This window comes from Wolffia australiana, chromosome 2 (genome assembly GCF_029677425.1).
Source record: "Wolffia australiana isolate 7733 chromosome 2, ASM2967742v1".
Lineage (NCBI taxonomy): Eukaryota > Viridiplantae > Streptophyta > Magnoliopsida > Alismatales > Araceae > Wolffia > Wolffia australiana.
Genome location: NC_135836.1, coordinates 1,774,002 through 1,795,579, shown reverse-complemented (window position 1 = coordinate 1,795,579; position 21,578 = coordinate 1,774,002). Strand labels below are relative to the sequence as shown.

The 21,578-nt window shown below is 40.6% G+C and overlaps 1 protein-coding gene and 1 long non-coding RNA gene across 2 annotated transcripts; one reads left to right on the top strand and one right to left on the bottom strand.

Moving 5' to 3' along the window:
* Positions 1-255: 255 nt before the first annotated feature.
* Positions 256-6,175, top strand: LOC144716513 (L-ascorbate oxidase homolog). Its single transcript, XM_078591644.1, has 8 exons — positions 256-500; positions 583-692; positions 1,796-2,066; positions 3,488-3,590; positions 3,670-4,018; positions 4,685-5,053; positions 5,572-5,650; positions 5,709-6,175. The coding sequence occupies exons 1-8, from the start codon at positions 363-365 to the stop codon at positions 5,919-5,921; spliced, it is 1,632 nt and encodes a 543-aa protein (XP_078447770.1). The 5' UTR covers positions 256-362; the 3' UTR covers positions 5,922-6,175.
* Positions 6,176-8,613: 2,438 nt separating this feature from the next.
* LOC144716512 (uncharacterized) lies at positions 8,614-11,354 on the bottom strand. Its single transcript, XR_013584907.1, has 2 exons — positions 11,153-11,354; positions 8,614-8,908 (listed from the first exon to the last, which is right to left on the bottom strand). It is a non-coding gene; the product is annotated as an uncharacterized LOC144716512 (long non-coding RNA).
* Positions 11,355-21,578: the final 10,224 nt, after the last annotated feature.

Here is a 21,578-nt window from a genome sequence, read left to right as displayed (position 1 = left end):
ATTCAAAAAAAATAATTATATTATAGAAAGGTTAACATTCTAATTTGACCTTTTTGAAAGGTTATAATTCCCAGAGTATAACCTTTAGCTGTCTGCATAAATTCATTCTTTTGAAGGGGTTTTATATAAATGTACACGTTCGTGCCGGCAACTTCCCGCACGATCTCTCTTTCTCTCTCTATCTCTATCTCTCTTTCTCTCTACATTCTCTCTCTAACAGTAACCACTATAAATATGACTGATCAGTGACCGGAGAGAATAGTTCAAAGACAGAGCAAGGAAGAGAGAGAGCGATAGATCGAGGAAGAAGGTAGAGCAGCCGTGGCTCAGATTTCGCCTAAATCTGAGCTGAATCTCTGGCAATGGCGGCGGATTCAATCTTTTGGAGCGTTATCATAGCCGCATTCTTCGTCTCAATCGCCATTGCCGACGATCCATACAGATTCTTCACCTGGAACGTCACCTACGGCGATATCTGGCCTCTAGGCGTGAAACAACAGGTTTCGATTCGAGGCCACAACCCTACCTGATGTTGTTCTTCGATTTGAATCTAATTACGGTTTTTTTTGTGCGATTTTACAGGGGATTTTGATCAATGGACAGTTCCCTGGGCCGCAGATTGAGGCGGTCACCAATGATAACCTCATCATCAACGTGTTCAACAGCCTCGACGAGCCTTTCCTAATTTCCTGGTCTGTTTAATCTCTCTCACTCTCTCTATCTTTCTTAGGTAGATTTGTTTATTTTGTTCGAGTTCTTCGGGATCTGGTTTCGGCGAGCTCGTTGCTTTATCGCTTTTGGCGGAATAAATAATGGTCAGTTATTGGTGGTGGTGTCCGGTAAATTAGGTCAATCAGTCAAGTGTTAGTCTTAATCAGGTTTGTCGATTTGCGCCTCGTTTCAGGAAAAAAACGTATTTTCTTAGTTCTCCAGGATTTTATTTTTTCTAGTATTCTCTACGCAATAAATGCAGATTTCCGGTTAATTAAGCGTGAAACTATTAAATTTTCGCTTGCAATCTTTACGATTTGCGCGGTCTATCGAACCAAAATTATTTCTCTGGGATAGTCTTTTAAAATCCATATTCCGCGAGATGCAAGCTGTCTGTGAACAGTGTCTTTCGAAGAATCCTTCGGTTTACCAGTTCATCCTCCCTCTTCTATAACACAAAAACAAATTAAGAAATCTAGAAAACTCCAAACCTGTTCTTTTCGCCGCCATCATTACGAGCCGGAGTCACATGCGGATCTGTCCCATCCCAACCGTCCAATCTAGATCCGACAGTTCGTAGCCTCATCGCATGTGCTCTTGGTTGATATCCTTGGGCAATCAGTACCGCTATTGTCGGTTAGCAGAGACCCGACGGTGGGGACCGAACTATTTCTGTGACGATCCTAGAATTTTTATTTCGATCATGCGAGTCAAACTGAAGAGAAATTCGATATGGAATGGTCAAAATTATCTTAAATTACTGACCAAGAATTTAGATCCCCATCTTCTTGACTTTGAAAAAAAATATACAATCGTTTTCAGATGGTGATCTTGGTTCTTAGATTATAGTGGTGCGGATTGACGATCCAAACAATCGTTTCTGGTCCTCTGGCAACTCCATTGTATCAATGTAGATAGCCGATCTCTGGCACAATTAGGAACCGGCGCTGGATCAATGGAAACTTTTAATCAAATTCAACTCAATCCCATCTGATCTGATGACTGATCATCATAATTTAAAAGAAATTGGATCACTCTTGGATTAAAATAGTCATGAATTACAGATAAAAACAATTGATTTCAGGAATGGTATTCAACAGAGGAAGACATCGTGGCAGGATGGGATGTGGGGGACGAACTGCCCAATCCCACCTGGGCGGAACTTTACATACGCTCTTCAGATGAAGGACCAGATTGGGAGCTACTTCTACTTTCCCTCTCTAGCATTCCACAAGGCTGCAGGTGGGTTTGGTGGAATAAGAATCCTCAGCCGGCCGGCTATCCCGGTGCCTTTCGCACCCCCTGACGGTGACTTCACCATCCTGACCGGCGACTGGTTCAAGGCCAACCACACGGTCAGTCTCGTCGTCCTCATTGCTTCTGTTCTACTTATCTGGTTACTTCTTCAATCTCTTGGCCAGTTAGCCTACCTTCTCTTTGTTCTTCTTCTTATTATAATCATTAATATACTTGCATAATTATGTTAATTATGTATACTTGTATAATTATTTTTCAACGTCTTCATTGACCTGATTCGGTGGCTGTAATTCAATCACACAGCTTAGTATTATAATGTCAATTAGTTTTGTATTCGTTTTTTCTTTTCAACCACTTGGTCAGGTACCCTATCCTCACTCATCACACATCACTCATCACCACTTGGCCAGGTAACCACTTGGCCAAGTGAATAATATCTTTCTTTTTTATATTTATATTTATATTTGCCTTATTTGTTGTGCAATCAATGTTCAGATAAGCTGCGTCTCAATCGTACGTCTCTTCTTATATATTTTTTATTTGTCTTATGTTTCTTCAATCACTCTGTTAAGCACTCAGTCAATCAGTAGAACAATCATTATTGATAGTACATCGATATTATTCACTATGTTATAACACTTGAATCTTTTGATCTGGTGCCATACCACTCAATCACATTATTTTCGTCTCCTACTGCTCACTCATGCTATTATCTTTATACTTTTCTTTTGCACTTGGTTAGCTACTCCGACCACTGAATCACACACATTTTTCCGTCCTCTTATTATATTATTGATATTATTTTATTTGTTGTTTTTCTTAAATCATTCAATCACCCGCCTTTCTTTTTCTTCTTCTTTGTAATAATTATAAGTCAGTTACCCGTTCCAATCAGTCGGCCACCTTTTTTTCCCTCGTCTCTATATTATCATATTCATTTCTTCTTCTTCTTCATCAGTCGCCTTGTCCGGAACCTAACCACTCAATCAGACACATTTCTTTTCTTTTTTATCATTATTCTTATTTGTTAAATTATTACTCTTATTCTTTTGACTTATTTTCCTTTTTTGTTCATTATTATTATCATTAAAATTATTGTCATCTTTATCTTATTCTTCTTCGCCCCTTTCGCGCTTGTCATATGGTTACTTATCTGTGTTATTTTTCATCAACTTATTGATACCAACTTCGATATTTTATCTCTTCTTAATCATATGATTAGGGTTATTCTTTTTTCCCCACCTTCATATAAATGTTAATTATTTGTTATCATCTTTATTATATTATGATTATTGTCTTCCTCCTCTTCAATCATATTGTCACTCGACCTACCTCTTAACCTCAATCCACACTTTATTATCCTTATTATATTTGTGTTCTTTATTTCCATGGTTATTCTTGTAGTTTTGTTATTTTTCTTACCGTGTTATTATCATTATTATCGCTATTTATCCTGATTCTTCCAATTATCAATCTCGTTACCATGATTACTCAAGGTCACTCTTTGGTTGACCGGCAGGGCCTAAGGGCTATCCTGGACAACGGTCAGGATCTTCCCTTTCCAGACGCACTCCTTATCAACGGTCAAGGACCAGCTGGGGTCTCCTTCACTGTTGACCAAGGTCAGCCTAGTCTCTTCCAGCCCCAAATTCTTCTTATTTTCTCAATTCATTTATTATCTTTTCTCTTAAACGGTTATAGGAAAGACATACCGGTTTAGAATATCGAACGTGGGGTTGACCCAGTCAATCAACATACGATTCGAGGGGCACACGATGAAGCTGGTAGAAGTGGAGGGGTCCCACACCCTGCAGTCCTCGTACTCCAATCTGGACATCCACGTGGGACAATCCTATTCGGTGCTGGTTACAGCGGACCAGCCTCCACGCGACTACCACATCGCCATCTCCTCCCGCTTCACCACCCCGGTTCTCTCCACGACCGCCATTCTCCGCTACAGCAACGGCGGAGGCGGCGGGCCTCCCGGGCCACCCCCCGGCGGGCCTACCATCCAGATCGACTACTCCCTCAACCAGGCCCGCTCCATCAGGTACCTCATCGTTTGATATTTAAATAATTAAATGGAGAATAAAAGAATTTGAAGGTACATTGTCTCCACTAGTGTTTGTAGATCATGACAAAAAACGTCATCGTCTCTTGTCATAAGCATAGTTCCGGATTGTCCTGGACGTGGACGATGGACGGGTCGGGACGAATTTTGTTCCATCCGACGGTACGAAAACTGTCCCGTCCAGTCCTCCCGGGATGAATTTTCGTACCGTCCGGGAAGAAAACTGTCCCGTCCCTCGTCCTGGACGGAAAAAAACCTGTTTTATATTTTTAATATATTATTATAGATTTTTCTAAGTTTTTTAGGGAAATATGGAGGAGAGAGAATGTGAAGGGACATATGTACAATTATTTCTCAACCGTCGATGTGAATCCGGCGGTTTTTCGTCCAGATTCGTCCGTCCATTGTTCGAGACCTCGGGACGGATGGTTTTTTCGTCCCACGGGACGAAAACCGTCTCTTCTAGTGGGTCCTGGGACGAATTTTCGTCCCGAATTTGGTCCATACCCTTGGACGTGACGATTTTTTCGTCCGGGGACAAAAAATCGTCCCGTCCGCTTCCCTGCACTATCACTCATTAGAGGGACAATGGCGATGACGGGTTTGTCCTTGTTGGAGAGAGAAATGAGATGGAGATGATGGCAGGTGGAACTTGACGGCGAGCGCCGCGCGGCCGAACCCTCAGGGGTCGTACCATTACGGGATGATCACCCCGTCGAGGACAATTGTGCTGGCAAACTCGGCAGTGTTGGTCAACGGGAAGCGGCGGTACGCGGTCAACGGGGTGTCCTTTGTGCAGGCAGACACGCCTTTCAAGGTGGCGGACTTTTTCAACATCCCTGGCGTGTTCAGTGTGGGTAGCATCCCCGATAGCCCCCCTGGCGGTGATGGCGCCGCCCTCCGCCCCGCCGTCATGGGCGCCAACTTCCGCGACTTTGTCGAGATTGTCTTCCAGAACTACGAGGACACCGTTCAGTCCTGGCACCTTAACGGCTTCGCCTTCTTCGTTGTCGGGTACGTTTCATTTCTTCTTTCTTGATTTATCGTTACGTATTTCTCTCTTGTCTTCCTCGAATTCTGCCTTCTCTGTTAGTTTCTCTCTTCTTGATTCTATCTTTTCTCTCTGTTTCTCTCTCTCCCCTTCTCAGTGCTTTTCTGTCTTCATCTCTATCTCCCTCATTTATCATTCTCTCTGCCTTCCTTTCCATGTCCATCACTCTTTCTCCATACTTCTCTGCAGCCATCATTCCACATCTCTCTCTCTCTCTGCATCAATGATTAGCTCCATCTCTCTCTCTAAGCCCCTCCTCATCCATTGTTCCGCATCAACGGTTAGCTATCTTCTTAACTGGTCAATCTCTCTCTAAGCTTCTCCACATCCATCATTCCCCATATCTCTCTCTCTCTGACATCTATAAGTAGCGGTATCGTCCTCATCGTCTCTATCTCTCTCTCTATAACTCCCCACTTGCATTGTGCCACATCTCTCTCTCTCTCTCTCTCTATCACTAAAACATTAACGCCCATGTCAGAATGGACGGGGGGCAGTGGACATCCGCAAGCCGGCTGGGCTACAACCTGAGGGACGGAGTCTCTCGTTGCACAGTCCAGGTATGTCAAAGCAACCCTTGAATTACTGAAAAACCCCTCGTAAAAATTGGAATTACAGGTGTACCCGAAGTCGTGGACCGCGATCTACGTGCCGTTGGACAACGTGGGAATGTGGAACTTGCGGTCGGAGAACTGGGCCAGGCAGTATTTGGGCCAGCAGTTCTATCTCCGTGTCTACTCCCCATCCAATTCCTTCCGAGACGAGTACCCCATTCCTAGAAACGCCCTCCTATGCGGTCGCGCCTCTGGCCGCCATACTCGCCCCCTCTAATACTGCTCGTCGCCACCCACGTCACGACCGGGTGACGTCATCATCATCATCATCATCATCATCATCATCATCATCATCGTCGTCATATCTTTTCCCACCCTCTTGATAGGGGTTATTTATCTGTTTCTTGATTTGCAAGTGAATTGTGCAGCCTTAGAAGGATGAGGCTGCAGATGCCCAATTTTATGTGGACTTATATATTTAAATTGTTGTTGTCTCTCTCCCCACTGGCAACGTTGGGAGGATTGGTTGCATATCTAGCATCTATGTTGTTCGTCTATCTGGAGTATCGTAATCATTGGTATAGTGCAGGGACGTGGACGGGTCGGTTCTTTCGTCCTAGGATGAAAAATTGTCCTGCCCGCAAGGCTAGACGAAAACTGGGATGGAAATTTGTCTCGAGATGAACGGACTCTTCGAATTTCATCCACTTGGACAAAAAATCCGTCCCATCCGCGTCCCTGGACTGATTCCAGATGTCGGGCGCAGGGATCTTCGTCATGTCTTGTCCATTGTCCACATTCCGGACGATCCGGAACTATAATCATCGGTGTCAATGTTATTGGAATCATCATTATCTACCCATCTTATTCGACATTTTACCGAACCTCATTATAATGAAGAAGGGCAGCATTTTATGTTATCTTTACTGTCTGTCTGTCCACCTTTAGTATCATCATTATCATCATGGGTCAATTTGAAAGTTTCTGTAGTATTTTATTTTTAACAGTGTAGTTCTACAAGAAAATATAAACCAGATTAAATTTATTTCTTGTAGTTCTACAAGAAAATACAACGCAGTTCCCCGATTTTATGTTATCTTTACTGTCTGTCTGTCCACCTTTAGTACCATCATTATCATCATGGGTCAATTTGAAAGTTTCTGTTGTATTTTATTTTTAACAGTGTAGTTCTACAAGAAAATATAAACCAGATTATTAGACTTGTAAATATTTTGGAGAATGGTGAGATTTGTAAATCAGAAGAAAAAAAACAGAAAAATCTTATCGAGTAGCAATTTTTTCCTGGCACTTTAATCATTTCCTGATCATCATATTGTTTGAATCAGATGCTCAAGGATTTCTTTAATGGCAGGAGTATGCTAGGATACTTGGACACATAAAAGCAGGGGGTATTTTAAATAATATCCAACCAAATGAACTGGTTATTAGTCAAATACTCACAGATACTATTCCTATTTTGATAGATCATTGAAAATGATTTGAGTCCTTTAAGCTTACATGAGAATAGGATAATTTTCAGAGTTCTCTGAGAGAATGTTAGAAGCATTGATACAGATATTTTTAGGGTCAATCACAAGCCTCAGTTAGAACATAAATTCTTAGTGTCTTTGATCCGACGAGCTATTCGGAAAGAAGAATATGTTTTATTAAATTATTTACAGATACATTATCCCTTATACATAAATACATCTACATGAACCTTGCATGTTTACATGCCAACAAGAGGGAAGGAAACGAACCAATTTCAGAATCAACTGCGGTCGGATAACCGATATCCGATATTCAGATGGAATTGAGGCAATTTCAAATACCATATATTGAATATCTGACATATATCAAATATCCACGCAGTACCAGATATCAGGGCCAATATCGTAGGGGTCAGTTTATGACGGGTGTTGGTATCTTATGTAAGATATCAAATTCTGTACCAAAAGTTGGTATCCAGATATTGATATCTGGATATCAGTTTAAAATATGACCCATAGTCCCAAATGGAAAAAATAGTAGGAAAAACTCTAAATTATGTCAAAGATGTATTGAAAAAAAAACTACGCCTTTTGCATCATTTGTTTGCAGAACAGATCCCATTCCAGGCCAGGCCGGGCTAATTAATATCTAATTGAAGTTAAAAATATGATTTCAACAATTCTAACTTAATTGAATATTGATTAAATTCATTTAACAAAGATTACTAATTCACGCAGAACAGAGATATCTCCTATGCTCAATCACATATTTATATGTTTCTTAGTAAAATGATAAAATTTTCAATTATATTTCAATTTATACGTTGGATATTGAAAAGATAGTTATTTGACACTGATATCCGATATCATCATTAATCTGTGAAATGAAAATTTCATTAGTGCACCAAATACTGACTTGCTTTTATATGCTTACTCTCTCGCAATCTCTTTCTCTAGCTTTCAAATCACACATATTGGATATCTCAACAGTGAATTTCAGCACATATACTTATTTTCTTGACCTTTTTATTCTATCTAATTTTTTGGCTTTTTAACAAAAAATAGGGCGTTTGGCCATGGAATAGCCAATTTAATTCTTCCTTCTCCTCTTCAGTGTGATTCTCTCAAAGACTGCGACATAAAGGATTGCCCTCTTGTTGGAGGCCGTCTATCATAGCTAAAACTGCATCAACCTTCACTAAATGATATTCTTATAGCCCGGGAGGAGAATGAATCAAAACTTCAAATTTTGCATGATAATAAACCCTCCCATTCTTATAACTCTATTTGTTGCCAAATGGGAACATCAACTTGTGAAGTTGAATAGAGGTCAGAGATTAGTAATCATTAATAAAATGTTTTTATTTTTATTTTTCATGGAGACTCTCGTGGAGACCTAGTCTCTTTCTGGTCCAACTGCGACGTTAAGGCTTGCCCTCCTGTCGGAGGCCGTCTATCATAGCTCATGCTGCATCAACCTTCAGTAACTGATATTCTTATAGCCCAAGAGGAGAAAAAATCAAAACTTCAATTTTTACATGATCAGAACCCTTCCCATTCTTATAACTCCCTTTGTTGCCAAATGGGTACATCAACTTGTGAAGTTGAATAGAGATCAGAGATTAGGAATCATTAAGAAAATTTTGTTTTTTATTTTTTGTCTGTATCATCTGAGCTGTCCCCTCTTGCTAGCTCATCCTGCTGACGCAGATCTTTTGCCACCATCTCGGCCACAACGAAGTTGGATACCCAGTACAATCCGAAAAGCAGACCACTGCACAAGTGAAAAACCATAAGTCCTAAATATTAAAGTAAACTATAGACCCGAAATATTGACCTCTCTCACTTCAATACAGAAGTAAAGTTCGGACCTCAAAGGTTAAATTCTCTCTCTCTCCCTAGGTATCTCTCTCTTCTAGACTGAAGTAAAGTTCCGACCTCTAATGTTAAATTCTCTCTTCTCTCTCTCAAGGTATCTCTCTCTTCTAGGCTGAAGTATAGTTCTGACCTCAAATGTAAAATGCTCTATTCTCTCTCTCTAGGTATCTCTCTCTTCTAGGCTGAAGTATAGTTCAGACCTCAAATGTTAAATTCACGCTTCTCTCTCTCTAGGTATCTCTCTCTTCTAGACTGAAGTAAAGTTCAGACCTGGAATGTTAATTCTCTCTCCTCCCTTTCTCTCTCTCGCTCCATCCTAGACTGAACTAGAGTTCAGAGCCCAAATTTCAACTTTTCTCTCTATTCTAGCTCAAATAGAGTTCTGACCCCAAATGTCAACTTCTCTCTCTCTCTCTCTCTATATATATATATATATCCTAGACTGAAGTAGAGTTCCGACCCCAAATGTCAACTTCATCTCAATAATTTCCCTCTCCCACCCTCATTGTCTGACATCCTTCAGATAACAAGAAACCCACAAAACCCCTCAAGGATATATATCTTTCTCTCTCTAGCTCCATTAAACGTGAAACCCCATAAAGCACACAGAAGAGTTTGCTGTTCCTTAAGAGTTTCTCTATGGTCACTAAAATAATTGTCTTCTCTCTTAACGAATGGTCACTAAAATATAATTGTCTTCTACACTTATATCTCCTCTATTTTCCACATCTCTCTCTCTAAATCTCTCTATATCTCTCCATCTCTAAGGGTAAGAACATTCTTAGGTATCCCACGCTCCACTTGATCTCTCTCTCTCTATCTATTTATCTATCTATCTCTTTCAGTGTAGAGCACGTTTAAACCTCCCCAGGATCTCCTCTCTCTCCCTCTCTTGCATGCTCAATTAACTTCTCTCTCCAGAATTTTCTAATAAAAGCAACATTTCCTATAACCTACTGTTTCTCTCTCTCTCTCTCTCTCTTGCACTCTCAAAGAAATTCTCTCTCCAGAGATTTCTCATCAAAGGAACACTTTCTATGACCTCCTGATTTCTCTCTCTCTCTCTCTCTAATACTAACTCTCTCATACCCATTTCCTGAACTGAGCAAACAACGAAAACCAAAGCCGGAAAAATCCACTAAATTTCTTCCCAGAAACGAATTAAACTATTTTACTTCTTCAAATCAGAGCGAAAATGCCAAATAATGAACTTACCCGATGGGGATAAGCACGAAAAGATATCCTCTTTCTCTCTCTTGTATGCTCAATTAACTTCTCTCTCAAGAGATTTCTCATCAAACAAACAAATTTGTATGAACCTCTGATTTCTCTCTCTCTCTCTCATACCCATTTCCTGAACAGAGCAAACAATGAAAATCCAAGAAGGAAAACTCCACTAAATTTCTTCTCAGAAAACAAGAAAAAACTATTCAATCCATCAAATCACAGCGAAGATGCCAAACAATGATTGTACCCGACGGGTATTAGCATAGAAAGCCATTCTCTCTCTCTCTCTTAATGCTCAATTAACTTCTTTCTCCAGAGATTTCTTATCAAAGAAACATTTTCTAATACCCCCTGATCTCTTTCTCTCTCTTATACCAACTCTAACTCATACCCTTTTCCTGAACTGCAGAAACAACAACAATAATACTTGCAGAAAAACAACGAAAACCCAAGAAGGAAAAATCCACTAATTTCTTCCCAGATAAAAAAAAAAGTGTTAAATTTATCAAATCACAGCGAAAATGCCAAAGAAATGGTCGTACTCGATGGGAATTAGCACATGAAGATATCCTCTCTCACTTTCTCTCTCTTGAATGCTCGATCAAATTCTCTCTCAAGATATTTCTCATCAAAGAAACACTTTCTATGGCCCTCTGGTTTCTCTCTCTCAGACCCATTTTCTGAACTGAGCAAACAACGAAAACCCAAGAAGGAAAAATCCACTAAATTTCTTCCCAGAAAACAAAAAAATCTATTCAATTCATCGAATCACAGAGAAAATACCGAAGAGTGACCTGAACGGAGCAAACAACGAAAACCCAAGAAGGAAAAATCCACTAAATTTCTTCCAGAAAACAAAAAAATCTATCCAATTCATCAAATTACAGAGAAAAGACAGAAGAAGTGATCTTACCCGACGGGAATTAGCACAGAAAGATCGCCTCCGGCAGCGACGACTACTCTCGGCGAGCGAAACTGCACAACCCCTCTCGAAAACATAGCTGACGGGACGCGTTGACGAACTTTCGTCATCGGCAAACGCCACGTCAGCGGCGGCGCCGCCATTGCTGTCGCCATCGCCGCCACTTCGCTCGAATGATGAGGTTGAAGATAGAAAGATTGCACCTTTCATATGGGTAATGTTCAGGGATGGATGACGGAACGGATGACGGGACGAAATTGTCGTGCCCATTAGAGATCCTTCTTCTACTATTTCCATCTCCTCTACCTTCCTTACTAAATTCTTCATCTAATTAGGGCAATTTGATCTTCATTGAAGATGAAATTAACCATAATTAGGGTTCAATTATTCAAGTAGATCACTAATTGTATTACTTTACTAGCTTCCTTTGGATGATAACTATACTTATCATTGTACATCTTAAGTTAGGGGTTTTATAAATTTTATTGTAAAATATATAAAACCCTAGCCCACCTGAAAAACTGCAGCCTTTGTATCATTCCCACTTGGTCTCCTGACCATCTTGTTGTTAGTGTTCGCCCAACCGATATCAGTCCAATATCCGATATCGGCAATAAAACCGGGACGATGCCTAATATCGGATATTGGTCGATATCTGTCTTTAAAGTGTGGACGGATATCAAAGACGGATATCGGAGGGGGAAGGATGGATATCGGATACCAGTTATTGGATTTCGATATCCGGATATCGGAACTGGTATTCGGATATCAACATCCGATATCGACAGAAAAAATAATATTAATCATCACATCCGACGATTTATGTACACCAACGCTATATACTATTGATATACATTAAACCTCGATTACTATGTACAGTGTAAGCCTTTTATTTTCTTCCATATGAGATAAAAGGATTCGGAGTTTACATTAAACGTCGAATCCTGTTATCCCTTATGGAAGAAAGTAGAAATCACGCGCTGTATATATTAAACAAGGTATAATATTTATTAAACAATTTAGTAACATTTTAATAAAAATTCAGAATATTTTAAGCCGGTTATATATGTAATATATTTAAGATATTAGTAACTCGTCCAATGAATAGAGCCTTCTATTTTCTTCCATATGGGATAAAGGATTCTGAGTTTGATGTTAAACTCAGAATCCTGCTGTTATCCCATATGGGAGAAAAAAAAGGTTCAAGCTCTAAATATTAAACGTGCCAATTAACATGTAAAAGCTCCCAACTACCCTCTTCTGCACAATGATTCATCTGACTGCTACATAATAATGATCAAATAATACTTTTATGCAACCCTTCTATGTTGGATATCGGAATCTGATATCCAACACCGATATCCGATATCGTCATCCTCCTCATGAGACGGAGGCTAATGATGACATCGGGATGAATACCGATATTGGATATCGGCACTATAGCAACCGATATCCGATATCGTTATCCGATATCCGGATATTGGAAAAAACGGATACCAAAAATTTGATTTTCGGTATCCGGTACGACATCCGTCCCGATACCGTAATCCAATACTGGTATCGGGACGGGCGAATGCTACTTGTTGTTTGGGATGACGAACCCGGTAGATGTTGGACGGAACAGATGACGGAATAGACGGAGAGCGGTCGTAAACCTAGGGTGAATCACCCGATGAGGAATGAAACGGAATGGGACAGAATGGAATTTGTGGGGGTTTCCATCTCGTTTTTTGTTCCAAGGACGAGACATATGACTGCTGACTACAAACGACCAGAACCATAGTTGTGGGCATGGGTTTACGTTCTGCTAGGGTTCAGCCAGGTGAGGGTAAGTGGCTTAGTGGATTTGACTCTAACTTTGGCCAATATGCATGCTGGAGTTATATGTTTAATCCGACTGGGTCGTTAGACCAATTAAGACTGAACCAAAATTTAGGTATAGGTTTTGGGTATTTGCTATACACTAAATTGTAATCAACATTGTTCTTCTCTACTTTGTTGGCTGTTCAGGTAAATATTTTTATTATCAATTTTAACTGAAATAGTTTTTTCCCATCTGATTCTAAGTATAAAATATTTTTTGAATCATTTTAAAATTCTAATAAATAATATCAGATAATTTCCAAGTTAAATATCTGAAACATCATAGTTTGATTCATTGATAGAATATAATATGACAAGAAAAGTATCATTGCTAGTCCTATGGAATTAAAAGAAAAAAGAACATTAGGTGAATAAAAACATGTTGTTAGTGGTAATGAATGTTAGTGGAACATCACTGAAATGCCTAAATTTCCTCAAAAGTTATTCAGATATGTAATCGGTAATTAGCCCATTGAATCAATGCATTACTCAGAAAATGTGGGCTTAAAACTCAAGTTATGGATGCCATACAGTATACTTGAATGCATTTATTGATCTCAATGCAAAGTTGCTACATGTGATGTGTTGAGTTCTACAAGCCTTGACATGGATGAAGATTTCAAAATGATTTTCAGCGGAAGACTTCAGTAAAATCGAACTGCATCAATAAAACCATTGAACCAAAGAACTGAATGGGTATTTTGCACAAAACCCCCAAAACTTAAGTATATCTTCTGACATCCAAAAGACCATTTGCGTGTGACTCTCTAGGACCATGTATTAGTCTAGTTAATGACTCGAGCAGCCCAATAACCTTTATTGGCCTTCCAAATTAATTAACAATATCATAATATATATTAATTAACTTCAGATCAATTTAACCCAATTGATAGGTTGAATCTACAACACGAAGGGTGCCACGCTACACCCCGTGCTCTAGAAGATACAAAGGAGTGTGCATCGACTCACTCATGGAAACTATTCATCATCGGTTACCGTGTATGTATAGTCCCTCATCCACTAGAAGCTCTTGGGACAACTTAGGGTATGGTGAATTGTGAAATCCTAATCGGTCATCCGAGTTAGTACTGAGGCATTGAGAAATCATCAAACAACTCTTCTCTGATATTTTACTGCCTTCTCCAATGACTTCACCGCATCGTCTTCATTGAGCTGTCATCTCTTATACCGAGGGTGGAAGATCCCATCTTGACAACTCAATTGTCTTCGTGAACTTCTTGATGCACCCGAACATAGACAATTTAGAATCCCATGATTAGGAACTCGTAGGTCATAGTCAAAGTACAACTGCCCATCCACAAGACTTCTTTCATATCTCAAGTGTAAGGACCACTTACACAACCGTGATGTGAATCAACCTGGTTGACAGTTCGGTATAATACCATTTAGGGATTCGTACAGATCAATTCAGTGAACCCTTTCCACTAAAGAGCACCCACTATCTGTCCTTAGTGTCTCCACACTAATCAGGAACGGCTATATTCATCGCATGAGTGAGTCTAGATAGTGCTATTCTATCTGGATACTTTAATGTCTTTCTCGAGTATCCTTCAAATAGGAATATTTAGAATACATGCTTAAAGACTAGGGATCTCTGTATTACAATCTCATTATAATTCACTAAGTCGGATCATGTATTCATGGACTTCATTATAAGCATCACAGGCGCACTATAATGAGTATGTTGTATTAATGAACATGGAACGAGACATGGAATGTGTGATAAGCTTACTGACCACATGTGTGGATTCCAATAAAGCTTGATTAATCGGTTATACCTATTCACATATGACTCACTTCAGATGGTATTCAATTTAAGAATTAAAATATATGAATATGGATATTAATATTTTCTCTAGATAATGTCCTCAAATATCCTATGATTAGGATTAGTTAATGTTGAACTATGAGGCCAATCTACAAACATGGGGTTAGTTTGCTTTGCACTATAGTTACCTCAAATGGATATAATAAGATGATAGCCAATAAAAATGAAATTATTTAGATCGTTAGATATGTTTAAGGAATATGTGAGAGGAGGAGCTCTCTATTAGACCCCATGGGTGGCACGGTCCACCTCCTATAGTGGGCCGTCCACCTTACTCTCTCTGTCTGTCTCTCTCTTCCTATATGTACTGTTGAGTTCCTAATTTGTAATACACAGTTCATGTAGTCATTTCATCATTCCACATGGTAACAGAGCCCTAGGGCTCAAATCGATCCTCTCTTGGCCGGTGATCTCCTTTGGCTGGTGATCTCTTCTGGCCGACCATCATCATCTTCTTGGCCGGCGATTTCTTTTGGCCGGCGATCTCCTCTAGACGAAAATCTCTTCTGTATTCTGAGGTATTTTTACCTCAAACTGGTTTTTCCTCTACATGGTCTAGCGATCTCCTCCACACGGTGATATCTTCTACACAATCCGCTGATCGTCCTCTCCATTATCCGATTGTCCAGGCTGCCCCTCTACATGATCGTTTTTTTCATCATCATCTTTGGTGATCCTCCTTTGGCTGGCGATTCTCACGTTCAACATCTCTCCACACGAATGGCCTATGACTCCCCATCACTCCCCGATATGTCTACTCATATGCCTGCACCTCTTAACACCGGACCAGTTAATCCATTTATTTCCCAGTTGCAGGCCCCATGTTCAATACTCTCTAGACGCGGCTCCAATTACATCACTTGGTCGGCTAGCTTCCATTGATTTCTGTAGATCCATCAGCACGTTGCTCTTCTGACAGAAGAACCACCTCCGCCCGATGATCCTTGTTATGCGAACTGGATCACACGTGATCGTACAGCCACTGCCTGGCTTCTCAAGATGCTCTCTCCAGATCTTGCTGACTCACTGCAACTTATCTCTCCAACAAAGAAGATATGGGTCGAGCTCTTCCAAATGTATGCTCCTAAGAGTAGCATAGCTTCTACTATTGACATCTTCGAGAGGATGTTCAAACTTCAAGGCTCTGAAGGTCCACTCGAGATGGTCTATGCTACTCTTCGTGGATGTGATTCTCACCTACAAGTGTATCAGCCATATACTACAGATCTTGTGGTGCATAAACGTTATCGGGAGGAGCTCCAAGCATCATTATTCCTTAACTCTATTCCTACTCCCATAAGTACGCAGATACGTGGATCTATTCTTGGTGGCACAACTCTTCCCTCCTTGGCCGATGTCTTTAATGCAGCAACGAGTGGACAGCCTCATCCCCATCAAGGGATCTTCGGTCACTTCTATCGCCTCATCCGAATCTTCAGCACTTCTTACCTCAAATCATGCGGCTCTAGCTCTCACTGGAAGAGGCTCCGGAAATTCTCAACACTCCAGTGATTGGTCCTCTGACCATCGTCGCAGCAAATATACTGGTCCTCCATGCATTCATTGCTCTTGTCTGACGCATTCGTCTGCTCGGTGCTATCAGAAGTGGAGCTATCCTTCCAAACATCCTCGTCATGTCCCCTCTTCATCGACCACTCCATTGCTACCATCTCAAGGATTTCTGAAACCCTCCTCCTCTGCATTGGCCACTCCTTATGCGGCAAATATCTCTTCTGCCGAGCTTCCGGCCAACTTCGCCGCACTTACCACTGCTACACGTAGTACTCTATCATTTGGCCAAGGTACTACCTCCTTAACCTCTTCTTTAGGGTTTTGGATTATCGTTTCTGGCACTTCACATCATGTGACACGTGATGACACCATTCTTTCTCGCCTTTGCAAACTCACCAACCCTGAATCCGTGTTTGTTGTGGACGGATGCCTCTATTTGGTTTCGGGCAAAGGCACCGCATCACCAACATCTCAGCTTCCGCTTCATGATGTCCTCTATATTCCAAGCTTTCCAGTCAATCTTATCTCTATTAGCACATTGATTGAAGCTATCCTCTATTTGGTGACTTTTTTTCCTTATTATTGTGTATTTCATGACTTGAGGACTGGCACACAGATTGGTTTGGGGCGTAAGACTTGGGGTGTCCAATTCTCCATCCATGGCCCTAACCTATCTCCTTTGACATACCTCTACCTCTCTTGAGTGGTATCATCGACTTGGACATCCCGGTATCACCAAGCTCTGCCAAGCTCTTCCATGGTTCCAAATTAAGGATTTTTCTTGTGAGTCATGTCAAATTGGGAAACATCATAGTGCCACATTTCAACATGCTGAATCTATCAGTTCAAAATCCTTTGATTTAGTGCATTGTGATATTTAGGGACCGTCACATCTTCCATCAAAACTTGGTTTTCAGTATTACATGGTTCTTATTGATGTTTACTCACGCGTGTCATGGGTCTATCGCTTGACCGACCACACCGATGCTCTTCTGATGATCCACCAGTTTCTTCAGGAGGTCTCGACTCAATATTCATGTACTCCGAAGATTATTGTTACAGACAATGCTGCGGAACTTGTCCAAAAAGAATTTTAAGAATTGTGTGTCGCTGTTGGTATGCTTCATCAAACATCCTGTCCTCACACCTTTTAGCAAAGTGGAGTAGCCGAGCAGAAGCATCGTCATTTTCTCGACATGACTCGGATGATCTTATATGATATGATTGTTCCACATGAATTCTGGGCTAATGCTATACTAACCTTGGCATTCCTCATCAATTGTCTTCCTTCCACACCTCTTTGCGGCGATGTTCCTCTTCATCGCCTTCATCCAAATAAGGAGCTATTTCCCTTACTGCCCCATGTATTTGGGTGTGTGGCCTTTTCTCATGAACATTCGGCCACCAAATCCAAACTTGCCCCTCGGGTGACCAGAGGCATGTTTGTGTGCTATTCTCGCACACAGAAGGGATATCGGATCTACCTCCCCGATAGTCGGCGAGACATAGTCTCATCCGATGTTACATTTCATGAGTCGACGCCATACTTCTCCAAAACCTCTCCATCTTGGGAGAATTCGGGTTCACCTCCTACTGCTTTCGCGGTGGCCCTGACAGCCCATCTCTTGTGCCCAATTTTCCCCTTCCACTACCCTCCGCTCCCCTACCAACATTACTCCTGCTACCTGAGCCTCCTACAGCCTCTTTGAGGGCTCTACCTCTTCCTGGCCTTCCGGCTTTTGGCTCTTCGCCCCTCGAGCTCCCAGATGAAGACCAATCTGCGCCTTCCTCAAGTCTACCATCAGATGATCTTCATCTTCCGATCACACTTCAGAAAGGTACACGCTCTTGAACTCTTCATCCCTACTCTAATGTGGTATCGTATGATAGACTATTTGTGCCCTATTGTGCTTGTGCCATGGCATTGGCTGCTGAAACTATTCCTCAATCTCCTGAGACTACATTATCGATTCCTCATTGGAAAGCCTCTATGGATGAAGAGTATTCTGCTCTTGTTCATCAAGGTGCGTGGGAGCTCATCGATCGACTGGCCCATACTAATGTCGTCAACTGTCGATGGGTGTTCGCCCTCAAATACAATCCTGATGACACAATTCATCACTACAAAGCTCGGTTGGTCCCTCGAGGTTTCTTGCAGGTCCATGTCATCAACTATGAGGAAACCCTCTCCGGTGGTTCGACTCAACTCCATCATATCCTTCTTTGAATGACAATCAACTTTGATTGGCAGCTGCACCAACTTGATGTCTATAACGCCTTTCTATATGGGGAACTCTCTGAGTGCGTCTACATGGAGCAACCTCCTCGTTCGGTTGAGGGGGAAAATGATAAGGTATGCCTTCTTTGTCACGCTCTTTATGGCCTCAAACAGAGTCCGCATGCATGGGTTGCGAAGTTCATTGAACTCATCTTGACCTGTGGACTGGTGGCTTGTGATGTGGAGCCCACGGTATTCCGCAAGACTACTTCTACTGGTTGCATTATCCTCACTGTCTACGTGGAGGGCATGATCATCACTAGCAGTGATCGTGTGGGCATCCAACATGACAAGACATTTCTACATCAACATCTTGACTTTCACAACTTAGGGGAACCTAAGTATTTTCTTGGCATTGAATTTGCCTCTCAACCAGGCACTCTTGTCCTCAACCAATGCAAGTACATTCTTGATATTCTACAAGAAGCTGGCCTATCGGGATGCAAGCCCTACGCATCTCCGATAGACAGCAAGCCCCAGATTTGGAGTACTACATCTCCACTTTATACGGATTCTAAACAGTATCGACACCTGGTTGGGAAGGTCATCTATGCTATGCTGACTCGACCTGATATCGCCTTCACTATAAATGTTCTGAGCAAGTTTATGCATGCCCCTCGAGAGGTTCGTTGGGAGGCTACTCTACGTCTGCTTGCATATCTTAAATATGCTCCATGACAAGGACTCATCTTCCGACATCATGGTCACCTACATGTCATTGAGTATTTTGATGTAGGATTTGCCGGCGATTGTCAGGACCAAAAATCTATGGCTGGCTACTATGTGTACATGGGTCGTAATCTTGTGATTTGGCAAAGTCACAAGCAATCTGTCCCATCACTATCAAGTGCCGAGGCAGAATATCGAGCAATGACATAAACATCCTCCAAGATGTTGTGGGTACGTAACTTCTTATTTGAACTTGGTTTTGTGGTTAAAGGGAATATGCCAATTGACAAAAACCAAACCTTCTCCATGGGTACCAAGCATATCAAAATCGACTATCATGTGATTCATCACCGTATCGTCGTAGGACTAAGTGTGGCCTCTGCAGATCAACTCACAGATATATTCACTAAAGGACTAAGTGTCACGTCCCACTACACCTTCTCATGCAAGCTGGGCCTATATGACATATACGCTCCAGCTTGAGGGGGAATGTGAGAGGAGGAGCTCTCTATTAGACCCCATGGGTGGAACGGCCCACCTCCTATAGTGGGCCGTCCACCTTACTCTGTTAACGTAGTCATTTCATCATTCCAAAAAATCTACCATATTGACAAGGTTGTCTCTAAATTGAGTGAGGAAGAAAGTGGGAGACATAAATTAACTAGATAAGTGGATTGCTATTTTTAATCCTAACTAGACACAACCATATATTCTTTGTTCACTCTAAACCAAATATGATAAAACTCGTAGTCATGTGAGATTATAAACTTCCCTTCACGGGGATTGGATATAGTTCATAAAAAACATTCTAAATAATTGCACATATCCCCAAATAACGGTGATTTTTTTCTCTCATTCGAGAAAAATGAAGGAATTTTCAAAATTTTGATACATGATAAAAAATTTAAGGATTTTCTCAATCATTATTACAAACTAATTAATTCAAAGTTATCTTGAATACATTTTCTTTCCCCTTTAAAATTATTATTAGGCATTTATGGATTGCCTCCACAGCATCTTGGGTTTAAAAATACTGACACTGACTTATGGAAGTGGAAGGGATCATGAGATGGAGAACGTAGGAGTGGAATCAAACTAATACTGGGTTGACATAATATCCCCGTATGATTGATTGGTATTAATTTATATAATTAATCGATATTCCAATGAAATTATTTGAATCTAACCCTGTGTAAAAATGGTGGAAGGGGTCTTGATGTTTCAAGGTAGAAGTTGAATAACTGAAGTAATTTTCTCTCTCGAAGACATAGTACTTATCAAGAATAAGGTCTGCTAATATTTTCTATTCTATTTCCTACTTTATCATTAATTCAGAACACATTTCTAAAAAGCTTAGCGCTGGTGGAAGAACTTCAAAGTTTGTTGCCTCTAAATGTGCCTTCATTTCCAACCATTTATTGAGAAGAACCTATTATGCTACTGAATGAAATTCAAAGATACTATGAACCACATCTTTTCCTCATATAAAACACCTACTTTTCAGATTGGAAGGCCTATTTTAAATAATAGACTTCTCTTGGCCTACACAGCCCAAAAGGCAACCCACATGTAATAATTGACCTTATAGGATTGATGGTAATCTTACTATCTGGAAGCATTACGTTTAATAAGTTAATGCGTGGGGATTATCTTAAATTATTTTAATTAAGAAGGAAATGGCCAATCCTTGGAAAAATTCCATACTCTATCAATTTTATAGAGATCAGGTGCCCTTTCCCATTTTGAATCTCTTATATTATATTTCTATCTAATACATTTAAAAAATAACTTAATGGAGACGAAGATCATCTGATCTATTTTCAAGGGAGAAATACGATCGATTGGATTAAACGGATCCATGATTAATAAATCTATCTAGTGGATATATTTAATTAGTTAGTCTAGAAAATAGAGAGTTATTGGGCTTATCGATTCATTCACTAGAATGGTACATGGGCCTCGAGGGTCATATGCATAAGGTTTATTGGAAGTTAGAGGATAACTAAATAAATTTTTTTAAAGTAAAACATGTAAAGTATGTAATGTTAAAGCCCCAAACAAAATTCACCCATGAAATATTTCTCTAGATGCCCCTCCTCCCTCTCTCCTTGGGTGCCCTAACTAAAAGAACATATTTCGAGACTAGCAATAAAATAAGTGGGGGTTGGGACTTGATAACATGATAAATCTGCTTATATTTATGTGCATTTGATATATTTTAAAGCATCAAAACATGAACCTATCAT